At 40.0% G+C, this 13,660-nt stretch overlaps 1 protein-coding gene across 1 annotated transcript; it reads right to left on the bottom strand.

Moving 5' to 3' along the window:
• Positions 1-10,733: 10,733 nt before the first annotated feature.
• LOC308616780 (elongation factor 1-alpha 1-like) lies at positions 10,734-12,423 on the bottom strand. Its single transcript, XM_081233170.1, is given in 2 exon segments — positions 10,734-11,610; positions 11,614-12,423. Coding segments are annotated over 2 exon segments (1,386 nt in total). The 5' UTR covers positions 12,409-12,423; the 3' UTR covers positions 10,734-11,019.
• Positions 12,424-13,660: the final 1,237 nt, after the last annotated feature.

Raw genomic sequence — 13,660 nt, 5'->3', positions numbered from 1 at the left:
AGAGAAGTGGGGGAGCTAGGTCAAGGACGTTTCTTCCTTTTCTGTTGGGTTCTCTGTGAGAGTCCTTTGACTATACTTGGCTGCCCCAATTTCCAGCTTCCTGCAGTATCAGATGTTTGGGAGAAAAGGCAAGATCTGTTTTTAGAGACATCTGTTCGAGAGTCAGAAGCCCTCACTCTAATGGCTTTGAAATTAGCTGCTTCTGACTTATTTCAGGGCAAGTTTCCATCTTTCTGGGTAACCCTGGTGATAGCAACCCTACTCGACATTCAAATCTCCCATTCCTCTCCCCCTGCTGCCCCCGCAGAGCATATGGCCATCCACGGCCATTCCACCCAGATCGTGAAAAACGACAAGGCTTGGCAAGATCAAAGCCACTTTCGCCTTTCAGCATTTTGGGAACTGCAAGGCATGACATTAACAGGCCTTCCTAATCAAGGCCCTTTGTGTTGGAGCTAAACTGGCTCCTAATAAATAAAATGGTCAAACATTGTCAATGGTCAAATTATCAGAGACTCTGTATATTGACTAGTTAAAAATGTTTAAGAGACATTTTCTAATACAGAAATCTTTTTCAACATCTGCTTCACACTCAAAATGACAATCTGCCTGGTGAACAATCGATATGTTTTTACAAGAACTATGCCATGAACAAATATGACTCAAAGCCATCTCACATGTCTAAAAGCTGGAATGCTTCCCTTTTCTACTGGTCACTTATTCTAGCTGAAATTTAACTGCCAGAAAGTAATATTTTAAAAAGCCTACAAGCAACCAAATAGATTTCTCTATATTCATGTATTAAGTTCAAGTACTTTTTTATATAGTCCCTCTGACCTTCATTTTGAGCCTGTATATTCTTGCAGGATGCACAATTTTAACAAGCTTAGGAGTGTAGTTTCCCAGTTCATAATATATTAAAAACAATATATCAGAAAGGGCATACCCATTAGAATGAGCAAGAGTCACAAAAATAATCGTATTGTGATGGGGGATGCAGAGAAATGAGAAAAGGCAGATCCAAGAACTACAAATAAACAAACACTGCAGTAGCCTAAGACCATTTGTATTGGCAAGTGGCTCTCTCCATTCCTATTGGAAAGCATTTTTTATTACAGCCCTGCAGGGTAATCGGATGTTCATGGTGTTGACCCTGAATTGTCAGGCAAAATAAAGAGACAAAATCATGATAGGTAACCTCTGTTCGAGAGGCAAAGAAACATTCAATGTATTTTGGAAATATCTTCAAATAAAATAGTTCAAATAAAACATGTTCACTGGCTCTATCAGATAAGTTATGGTTACCTAGAAAATTCATTTATGTGAAACGCCATATTTTGTGATAATGTCAAATAAGTGAGCTGTGTGGTGAGAATTGAAGAGTACAGACAATACAGTCTTGATTTCATAGACACACTGAAATATTCATGAGATAATAATTCCTCCAATAAAATTTAATATTGTGTCTGTTCCTAACATGGCTGGAGTTGGGCTCAGAGAGAAGGAGACAAGAAAAATAGGTCTCTATCCTATACACAAAATGTTCACACCTGACTAGTTACCTCCAATTGTCAAGCTGTAGGGAAGATACATTCCCCAACTTGTGTAAAATTCAGACAGTCTGATGAACAACAGATTGAAATAATTCAGTTGAGCAAATGTTTTCAGTAGAGTGGAGGAATTGCATCTAAACAACCAAAGCCAGGGAAAGAAAGCCTTAGTATCCTGAAAAGCTTGCCTCACCATGTCTCAGTATTGTATTTGGCAGATGGAAAGGTACTCAACCCATGGGCTTGTTCAGATTCACCTGGCTTCTCTGCAGAGAACCAAGGATATTTCTCCTTCCTTGTTATTATATTTATCTTCATCGGCCTTCTTGGATAGTATGGAGATAAGTGCTTTGAAATCACCCAGAGAGAAGCAGATTAATGGTTTTTTTCCCCAAACATCTTAATAAAAGATTTGAAATTTATTATTTGTAAAGTTGTAAGTAGATACGTAATGAAGTATGGCAGGTTGAGTCCTCCGGACACACTGAATTAGCACCATGGACCAAAGACCCACAAAATAAAACCATTCTAAGCTAAAGTCAGAAGTCCTCAGTGTTCTTCACTTACCTCTGCTTCCCAAATTTCCCTCCTGAACATGAGCCATGCCATCTGTTGAACACACTGTTTTAGCTTGCTCTCTATCCCACAGACTGGAGGCTCAGGCAGTGTCTCACCTATCATCAATTTAGGGAGCTTAGTGTAGGCTATTCAGAGCCCCAGGGTCCCAGGCATCACCTCTATCAATCCAGAGGGATAAGTATCTATAGTGATACAAGAAATGAGTTAGTGATAACAACTTGGGTCCCTCTAAAAATTCAAAGAAACTTGGGAGTGCTGTGACAAAAATGTGCTGATGGAGAAAAGATCTTTCCACTCAGAAATGTCTCACCCCAGTCCTATCTGTCCCAAGTTAGTATTTCCTTTACATCTCTGTTCCACAAATTCAGTGGGTGCCCCTTAATTTTAGCTTCAAGCCTCTGCTGGTAATAATGGCTTCCCATAACATCAATTCTGTTCCTACTCTGACTTCACTGATGCCCTTTTCTTTTTCCGTATCTGGCTCACCTGCTTTGGGAAGGAGTGGGCTCTTTGAATCCAGTCTGAGTATGTAATATGAGAGACCGACCACGTTCTCCCCACTCCAAGTCAATGAGTGCATTGTCCTAGTAGTAAACTTGGGTTATTGTGTACTGTCTCAGACTGTGCCTGGTTAACTTCTACCCATGATTCATGGGGGATTACAGATCAAAATGGTGACTGAAAATAACTACTGAGTAATTTTTAAAGACCTTATGGTTTTTAAGCACTTTTGTATGTTTGATCTATTGTGAACTTCAAAACAGTCTTGTGTAGAAGGTAGTACAGGGATTAGTTTTATCATCCTAGTTTAAGGATGAAAACACCGAAGGAGAGTGACTTATCCAAAGTCACACACCTAGGAGTTGGCAGAAAGAACAGTCTGGATCTTTTATGCTTTCCACTTCTGGCTGATGCTTTCCTTGGCCATTTTAGAGCATCATGTGATGCTGTGATATGATGACAACAACAACAACAAATCAGTGTTGTCCCTTGGATGTGAAGGTGATGGTGTAGATCCCTTGAAAGGAAATGTAAAACCATTCATCTTCTTGTCTCTCATGGTACACTGGTAGATATGTCCAAGCTGTCTGGGATACACGAGTAATGAAGCCTTGAAATGAGATAAAACTAACTGGTCCTTCTGGCAATGAAGTCTTTGACCTGATTAGTATCAGGCTCTATCTAATCAAGAGGACAATCGTGTAATGAATAGATTGATAAGCTGTTTCCATTAAATGGTAGAGGAAACAAGAAAATGCCTACAAATGTGTGATATATCAAATTAAAAATATGTTCTGTGCCCTTCCTTATTTTAAATCTGATGAAATGAATGAATTTATTTATACATCTTTTCTTTGGAGCAGAAATTCTGGAATGAAACTGGCAAAGGCAAGGCCCAGATGACAGTGTGTCGCCTCCCCTGCTCGCCTACAAGTTACAAGCACATTTCAAAGGAGCCTTAACTTCCACACTCCTGTGGTCCTGCCAGCTCAATTAGAGGGGCCAGCCTGGCCGTTTTCATTGTGCCCTGTGGGAATACACTTTGATATTGGTGGGGATCCTTGGGCTGAATGAGAGAATAGAATGAGAAGCTGGCTCTAGGGGAATATTTGATCTCAGAGTTGGGTCAGGGTGAGAGCAGACACCGCCTGTGAGGACAGTTTCCTGCCAACCGAGGTGATCAGTCTCCTCCAGGCTGACTGTAGTCCAACGCAGGCATTTACCTTAGCTAAACCCTGAATGACAATCTGTGTTATCAGCCATGAGCACACTCATGAGCCTGGAGCTCCAGACAATCAGAGGTCAGGTCTGCTTTCTGAAGCAGGAGGCTCTCTCAGGTTCTGTATTCAGGCTTCCTGCTGAAAACGTTACAGAAAACAGGCATCCTGTGGAACAGACCCAGAACGTGATTCAGCCGCTAAAACCATAGGATTGCTTCTACCCCACTCCATCCTTATCCCCCCACCAACCACTTCTCACTCAGATCCTGAGAGGACTGGCCTTTTTTTTTTCCTACTGTCTATTTTAACTGGGAGAAGAAAGAGAAGAAAGAAAGATGGAGAGAGATGAAGAAATGAAGAGGAAAACGGCACAGGGCAAAAGGAGGGATGGAACATGAGGCAGGTTTCTGAGTGGCTTGTATACCTGGAGCAAAAACAAATATTAAAAATAGGCCCCATGCAAAACAAAAGACTATTTTCTTTCCTTTGTACCCTTGACCTCAGCCAATCAAATTTCCTTCAGTTCAGTCTTTACCCTCACAACAAATACCCAATACTCAAGATTGATCTCACGGGGGTTGGGGAGGGATGGAGTGGGAATTCTGGGTTAGCAGATGCAAACTATAATATATAGAATGGATAAACAATGAGGTCCTACTGTATAGCATGGGGAGCTCTATTTAATATCCTGTGATAAACCATAATGGAAAAGAATATGAAAAAGTATATAAATGTGTAACTGAATCACTTTGCTGTACAGTAGAAATTAACACAACATTGTAAATCAACTATACTTCACTAGGAAAAAAAGATTGATCTCATTACCTCTAGTCCTTGGAACACTATTACTGAGAACAATCAGGTTCCCAGAGCGCTTGGTGGATAAGCAAAGTGCACATCCCTCAGCGAGCTTCAAGGCCTGCTTTCCCTTCCTCCTGTGCTCTGTACAACCATTACAGGACATACAGAGCCACTCTCCCTCTGAGGTACCACAGTATGTATGGAGCTGACCTCCCTCTGAGATAGTGCCGTATATGCAGAGCTGACCTCCATCAGATGTCTACAGTACACACAAAGCCAGCCTCTCTTCACGGTGCTCTAGTAGAAAACAATAAAGGTACAGAATAAGGAAAGTAAGAAGGAATGAGCTAAATTAGATGAACCTCTCCATCTCTATTTGGTCCAGTTTTTCAGAAGCAAATAGAAGATTGAAATATGAGAGAAGTAAATAGATATTGTATTTATCATAAAAAATAAAGGAAACTATAACATTGGAACCATTTCTGCTATGAAACAAGGGCTCAGTGTCCCTGTAAATATGACATATGGTTCAGTGACTGACCCTAAGAAGCCCCATATAAAAAGATGTTGGAGGAAAACTACAAGTTAAGGTCCATTTCAACTTGAATTTATAAAAAATCATGATGTCTCACCTCCAAAAAAAAAAAAAAAGGAACTTCAGGAATATTTTTGGCTCTCCTGGGCTGGGAGGATTAGAGTTTTGCCTGAATCAAATGGCATTAGCGACAGTCAAATTATATCTTTCAGAACGACTATGAGGAGGTGATGAAGACCATCTCCAGTGTGGTCTGCAAGATTTTTCAGAAACGTGTGCTTCTGTAGCAATGCATGCTGCTCTATATGATCCACATGAATTGTTTTCATTGTCAAAATGTAGAGCTCTGCTGGGACAGAATTGAAGGAATAAGTTATTTTCTCTAGTTAATGCCTCAGGTCAGACACCTTCCTGAATCAAGTATTGTTGCTAGCAGGATTACCTAAAAGCATAATTCATGACTCATGAGCACATATGGCAATGATATTTAAAACAAGGCTTGGGTATGGAGTTCCATTTATACCTATTGTGCTACTTACACTAATGAGGGCTTCACAGTGAAGACCAATTCAGCCAGGGTAGTTCTAGCTACATCTATTAACAGGAAGTCATATTACTGGGTTACTTTTATGAAAATAGAAAAGAAAAACATTGTTAAGTTTTTTCAAATACAGAAAAATAGAAAAACTATTAACTTACTCTTGCTTACTGACTTGATTTAAAAAAAATACTTTGTTAGAACCAGGAGGACTAGAGCATAAGGTGTGATGGGACGTGAGAAAAGCTTGGGTTCAGAGAGGACCTCTGAATGTCATACAGGCCTGGAATCCATGGGGGTCAATAGATGCATATCAATTGATCAATCTATGGGGATCAATTGATCATCAATTTCAGTGGAGCTGGGGCAGGGGTGTCCCGTCCAAGGGAGGGCACAGTAGTGTGGAAAGCTCCCAGGCTATGCTTGAACCCTCAGAGGCCAAGTGGACCTCAACATGGCTCTGGAGATGGGACCATGGAAGGGGATGCTGGTTCTTGGGGGAAGCCAATTAACACGATCCATGGGGGCGCCTCAGAGCCTCCATGAGCAGTCAGTGTCCTTCCCAGGGATTTTCTCCAATGGCTCTTGTTTTTTCTCTGTGTGTTTTTATTCTGCAACTGTCCCATCCCATAAAATCAGGGCAGGATCAAATCTGAGCCAAAGAATATTCTCCAATCTAATGTGACATAAGGGCTGGGATTAAGGCAAGGTGAATCCTACAGGTGCAAGGTAAGATTTTGTCTTTATTTAAAACTTTATATTTTGTTCAACATGGATTTGGGGGGGATTGCTTTTCTTAAAATATTGCATAAAATATTATTTATCTTGATTACTGAGTTTAGTTGAATGCCCTTAAGTTTTGAGCCTGAGGTGAGTGCCTTAATTGCATCACTTAAGTTCCATGTTTTGATCCTTGCTTCATCTTAAGATATGATTTAAACAGCAATAGCCCAAACTGATGTTTCTCTAGTGGGTGCTCATGGAGTTTAGAGAATGGCATCTTCAGGTGGTGTAGGACAGACATTTTTTGTCCCAGAGCCTAGAAGAGATGGTAAGAAATCACAAAATTTCTGTGGGCTTGATTCTATTAAGCTCTGGACATCTTCTTAAGGGCATCTTTATACATGAAGTTTAGTTAAAATCGGTTGAATTTCTTTAAAAGTAGACACCAAGCCCAGTCATGTTTCAATTTAACACTTAAAAAAATAAAAAAGAAACCATTGCTCTTGGATTGAAATGAATCGAGGCACCTTTATCACCCTCCATTTGTCTGGCAATGAAAAAGCCTTTTTGTAACATAAACATGATAAATGGTTCAAAAATAACTTAAGAGTTATTAAATGAGCTTGCAACTAATAAAATAGGAACATGGCAGCCAGTAACACTTTTCTGCAAAGAAATAGGAAATCTAGTCTATAGGAAGGCAGGGAACTCAAGAGCTGTTTCTTGCTGTGCAGCCCGTGTTCAATCACTACTGTGGTCAATAGCCATCAGGTCTTCCCACTATGGGTCTGGGACAAGTGTGAACACAGTCAAGATGTTTATTTTTTTGTAATAATCTCTACCTTTTCCCTTTTACATTAGCCACTTTAACATCCTGCTTTGATTACCCTTTATATTCCAGCCAGCAACTTGTGCTTCAGCTGCACCCCTTTGCTTCCTCTCCCTCCATCAGTCAGGATTGCATTTGGCTGGAGAAAATAGACCCCCAACTGTTTTGGCTTGATCAAATGTGGGTCTATTTTCTCATGTCCAGGGGTAGGTTGTTCATGGCTAGTAAGGATAATTTTAATCTGGCCCATTGTTACCCTGAGCTAAATCTGTTTACTAAGAAAAAGAAAAATGACTATTGGTTAGAGAAATAGTAGTATCTGACACACTATTACATCGAATTGCTCAATGCTCTGTTCTTTTTTTTTTTTTTTACATCGTTATTGGAGTATATTTGCTATACAATAGTGTGTTAGTTTCTGCTTTATAAAAAAGTGAATCAGTTATACATATACATATGTTCCCATATCTCTTCGCTCTTGTGTCTCCCTCCCTCCCACCCTCCTTATCCCACCCCTCTAGGTGGTCACAAAGGACCGAGCTGATCTCCCTGTGCTATGCGGCTGCTTCCCACTAGCTATCTATTTTACGTTTGGTAATGTATATATGTCCATTCTACTCTCTCACTTTGTCACAGCTTACCCTTCCCCCTCCCCATATCCTCTAGTCCATTCTCTAGTAGGTCTGTGTCTTTATTCCTGTCTTACTGCTAGGTTCTTCATGACATTTTTTTTCTTAAATTCCATATATATATGTGTTAGCATACGGTATTTGTCTTTCTCTTTCTGACTTACTTCACTCTGTATGACAGACTCTAGGTCCATCCACCTCATTAAAAATAGCTCAATTTCCTTTCTTTTATGGCTGAGTAATATTCCATTGTATAAATGTGCCACATCTTCTTTATCCATTCATCCGATGATGGACACTTAGGTTGTTTCCATCTCCTGGCTATTGTAAATAGAGCTGCAATGAATATTTTGGTACATGACTCTTTTTGAGTTATGGTTTTCTCAGGGTATATGCTCAGTAGTGGCATTGCTAGGTCATAAGGTAGTTCTATTTGCAGTATTTTAAGGAACCTCCATACTGTTCTCCAGTATGTGGAGATAGTGGCTGTATCAATTCAATTCACATTGATAGTGGCTGTATCAATTCACATTCCCACCAGTAGTGCAAGAGTGTTCACTTTTCTCCACACCCTCTCCAGCATTTACTGTTTCTAGCTTTTTTGATGATGGCCATTCTGACTGGTGTGAGATGATATCTCATTGTAGTTTTGATTTGCTTTTCTCTAATGATTAATGATGTTGAGCATTCTTTCATGTGTTTGTTGGCAGTCTGTATATCTTCTTTGGAGAAATGTCTATTTAGGTCTTCAGCCCATTTTTTGATTGGGTTGTTTGTTTTTTTGTTATTGAGCTGCATGGGCTGCTTGTAAATTTTGGAGATTAATCCTTTGTCAGTTGCTTCATTTGCAAATATTTTCTCCCATTCTGAGGGTTGTCTTTTTGTCTTGTTTATGGGTTCCTTTGCTGTGCAAAAGCTTCTAAGTTTCATTAGATCCCATTTGTTTATTTTTGTTTTTATTTCCATTTCTCTAGGAAGTGGGTCAAAAAGGACCTTGCAGTGATTTATGTCATAGAGTGTTCTGCCTATGTTTTCCTCTAAGAATTTGATAATTTCTGGCCTTACATTTAGATCTTTAATCCATTTTGAGTTTATTTTTGTGTATGGTGTTAGGGAGTGATCTAATCTCTTACTTTTACACGTAGCTGTCCAGTTTTCCCAGCACCACTTATTGAAGAGGCTATCCTTTCTCCACTGTACATTCCTGCCTCCTTTATCAAAGATAAGGTGACCGTATGTGTGTGGGTTTATCTCTGGGCTTTCTATCCTTTTCCATTGATCTATATTTCTGTTTCTGTGCCAATACCGTACTCTCTTGATTAGTGTATGTTTGTAGTATAGTCTGAAGTCAGGGAGCCTGATTCCTCCAGCTCCGTTTTTCGTTCTCAAGGTTGTTTTCACTATTGGGCATCTTTTGTGTTTCCATACAAACTGTGAAATTTTTTGTCCTAGTTCTGTGAAAAATGCCAGTGGTACTTTGATAGGGATTGCATTGAATTTGTAGATTGCTTTGGGTAGTAGAGTCATTTTTCACAAGGTTGATTCTTATAATCCAAGAACATGGTATTTCTCTCCATCTATTTGTATCATCTTTAATTTCTTTCATCAGTGTCTTATAATTTTCTGCATACAGGTCTTTTGTCTCCTTAGGTAGGTTTATTCCTAGATATTTTATTCTTTTTGTTGCAATGGTAAATGGGAGTGTTTTCTTGATTTCACTTTCAGATTTTTCATCATTAGTATATAGGTATGCCAGAGATTTCTGTGCATTAATTTTGTATCCTGCTACTTTACCAAATTCATTGATTAGCTCTAGTAGTTTTCTGGTAGCATCTTTAGGATTCTCTATGTATAATATCATGTCATCTGCAAAGAGTGACAGCTTTACTTCTTCTTTTCCGATTTGGATTCCTTTTATTTCCTTTTCTTATCTGATTGCTGTGGCTAAAACTTCTAAAACTATGTTGAATAAGAGTGGTGAGAGTGGGCAACCTTGTCTTGTTCCTGATCTTAGTGGAAATGCTTTCAGTTTTTCACCATTGAGGACGATGTTGGCTGTGGGTTTGTCATATATGGCCTTTATTATGTTGAGGAAAATTCCCTCTATGCCTACTTTCTGCAGGGTTTTTATCAAAATCGGTGTTGAATTTTGTCGAAAGCTTTCTCTGCATCTATTGAGATGATCATATGGTTTCTTTCCTTCAATTTGTTAATATGGTGTATCACATTGATTGATTTGCGTATATTGAAGAATCCTTGCATTCCTGGGATAAACCCCACTTGATCATGGTGTATGATCCTTTTAATGTGCTGTTGGATTCTGTTTGCTGGTATTTTGTTGAGCATTTTTGCATCTATGTTCATCAGTGATATTGGCCTGTAGTTTTCTTTCTTTGTGACATCCTTGTCTGGTTTTGGTATCAGGGTGATGGTGGCCTTGTAGAATGAGTTTGGGTGTGTTCCTCCCTCTGCTATATTTTGGAAGAGTTTGAGAAGGATAGGTGTTAGCTCTTCTCTAAATGTTTGAAAGAATTCGCCTGTGAAGCCATCTGGTCCTGGGCTTTTGTTTGCTGGAAAAATTTTAATCACAGTTTCAATTTCAGTGCTTGTGATTGGTTTGTTCATATTTTCTATTTTTTCCTGATTCAACCTTGGCAGGTTGTGCATGTCTAAGTATTTGTCCATTTCTTCCACATTGTCCATTTTATTGGCATAGAGTTTCTTGTAGTAATCTCTCATGATCTTTTGTATTTCTGCAGTGTCAGGTGTTACTTCTCCTTTTTCATTTCTAATTCTATTGATTTGAGTCTTCTCCCTTTTTTTCTTTTTTTTTTCTCATTAAACTTTTTTATTGGGTTCAAATTCTGTGACAGATTTTTGGTCAAGTTGTTTCCATTAAAAAGTACTGATTTTAAAACTAATAACTTAAAACTGCCACACACAAAACAAATGGTCCACAACACATTCTCCTTTCTTTCTGAAGGCTTTATGATGCATTGTTATCATTAACCAGTCCTTTGCTATTAAACGTAAATGGCCAATTGAGACAAACAGTTCTGAGACTGTTCTTTCACCACTGATTAAGACTGGGGTGACAGGTATTGGGGTTAATATTCATTTAGCCTTCTGAGCTTTCTGGGCAGACTTGGTGACCTTGCCAACTCCAGCTTCCTTCTTGTCCACTGCTTTGATGACACCCAGAGCAACCGTCTGCCTCATGTCACGAGCAGCAAAGTGGCCCAGAGGAGGATAGTCAGAGAAGCTCTCAACACACATGGGTTTGCCAGGAACCATATCAACGATGGCAGCATCACCAGATTTCAAGAATTTGGGGCCATCTTCCAGCTTTTTCCCAGAACGACGATCAATCTTCTCCTTCAGCTTAGAAAACTTGCAGGCAATATGAGCTGTGTGACAATCCAGCACGGGTGCATAGCCGGCACTGATTTGGCCTGGATGGCTCAAGATAATCACCTGAGCTGTGAACCCAGCTGCTTCCATCGGGGAGTCATGTTCGCTGTCACCAGCCACATTGCCACGACAAACATCTTTGACAGACACGTTCTTGACATTGAAGCCCACACTGTCCCCAGGAAGGGCTTCACTCAAAGTTTCATGGTGCATTTCAACAGACTTCACTTCAGTTGTCACATTGACTGGAGCAAAGGTGACCACCATGCCAGGTTTGAGAACACCAGTCTCCACTCAACCCACAGGGACAGTACCAATACCACCAATTTTGTAGACGTCCTGGAGGGGCAAACACAAGGGCTTGTCAGTTGGGCGAGTTGGTGGCAGGATGCAATCCAGAGCTTCAAGCAGTGTGGTTCCACTGGCATTGCCATCTTTACAGGTGACTTTCCATCCCTTGAACCATGGCATGTTAGCACTTGGCTCCAGCATGTTGTGACCATTCCAGCCAGAAATTGGCACAAATGCTACTGTGTCGGGGTTGTAGCCAATTTTCTTAATGTAGGTGCTGACTTCCTTTACAATTTCCTCGTATCTTTTCTGGCTGTAGGGTGGCTCGGTGGAATCCATTTTGTTAACTCCAACAATTAGTTGTTTCACACCCAGAGTGTAGGCCAGAAGGGCATACTCACTGGTCTGTCCATTCTTGGAAATACTTGCTTCAAATTCACCAACACCAGCAGCAACAATCAGGACAGCACAGTCAGCCTGGGATGTGCCTGTAATCATGTTTTTGATGAAGTCTTTGTGTCCTGGGGCATCAGTGATGGTCACATAGTACTTGCTGGTCTCGAATTTCCATAGGGAGATATCAATGGTGATACCACGCTTGCATTCAGCTTTCAGTTTGTCCAAGACCCAGGCATACTTGAAGGAGCCCTTCCCCATCTCGGCAGCCTCCTTCTCGAACTTTTCAGTGGTTCTCTTCTCGATCCCACCACATTTGTAGATCAGATGGCCAGTAGTGATGGACTTCCCCGAATCTACATGTCCGATGACAACAATGTTGATGTGGGTCTTCTCCTTTCCCATTTTTGCTTAGATTTAGAGGTGGTTTTCACGACATCTGTATCCTGGCAGAAAACCCATTGTGAAAAAGCCTCCCTTTTTTTCTTGATGAGTCTGGCTAATGGTTTATCAATTTTGTTTATCTTCTAAAAGAACCAGCTTTTAGTTTTATTTATCTTTGCCGTCATTTCCTTCATTTCTTTTTCATTGATTTCTGATCTGATCTTTATGATTTATTTCCTTCTGCTAACTTTGGTTTTTTGTTGTTGTTGTTCTTTTTTCTCTAATTGCTTTAGGTGCAAGGTTAGGTTGCTTATTCGAGATGTTTCCTGTTTCTTAAGGTAGGATTGTATTGCTATAAACTTACCTCTTAGAACTGCTTTTGCTGCATCCCATAGGTTTTGGGTCATCGTGTCTCCATTGTCATTTGTTTCTAGGTATTTTTTTATTTCTTCTTTGATTTCTTCAGTGATCACTTCGTTATTAAATAGTGTATTGTTTAGCCTCCATGTGTGTTTTTTTTCTTTTTTTTCTTTTTTTATTTTTTTGTGGTACGTGGGCCTCTCACTGTTGTGGCCTCTCCCGTTGTGGAGCACAGGCTCCAGACGCGCAGGCTCAGCGGCCATGGTTTATGGGTCTAGCCACTCCGCGCGGCATGAGGGATCTTCCCGGACCAGCGCACGAACCCGCGTCCCCTGCATCGGCAGGCGGACTCTCAACCACTGCGCCAACAGGGAAGCCCCATGTGTTTTTTTTAAAAGATCTTTTCCTGTAATTTATACCTAGTCTCATAGTGTCGTGGTTGGAAAAGATACTTGATACAGTTTCAATTTTCTTAAATTTACCAAGGCTTGATTTGTGACCCAAGATATGATCTATCCTGGAGAATGTTCCATGAGCACTTGAGAAAAATGTGTATTCTGTTTTTGGATGGAATGTCCTATAAATATCAAATAAGTCCATCTTTTTAAATGTATCATGTAAAGCTTGTGTTTCATTATTTATTTTCATTTTGATGATCTGTCCATTGGTGAAAGTGGGGTGCTAAAGTCCCCTACTATGAATGTTTTACTGTCAATTTCCCCTTTTATGGCTGTTAGAATTTGCCTTATGTACTGAGGTGCTCCTATGTTGGGTGCATAAATATTTACAATTGTTATATCTTCTTCTTGGATCGATCCCTTGATTATTATATAGTGTCCTTCTTTGTCTCTTCTAATAGTCTTTATTTTAAAGTCTATTTTGTCTGATATGAGAATGACTACTCCAGCTTTCT

This window comes from Mesoplodon bidens (assembly GCF_964165515.1).
Source record: "Mesoplodon bidens genome assembly, chromosome: 4".
NCBI lineage: Eukaryota > Metazoa > Chordata > Mammalia > Artiodactyla > Ziphiidae > Mesoplodon > Mesoplodon bidens.
This window is presented reverse-complemented; position numbering and strand designations above follow the sequence as displayed.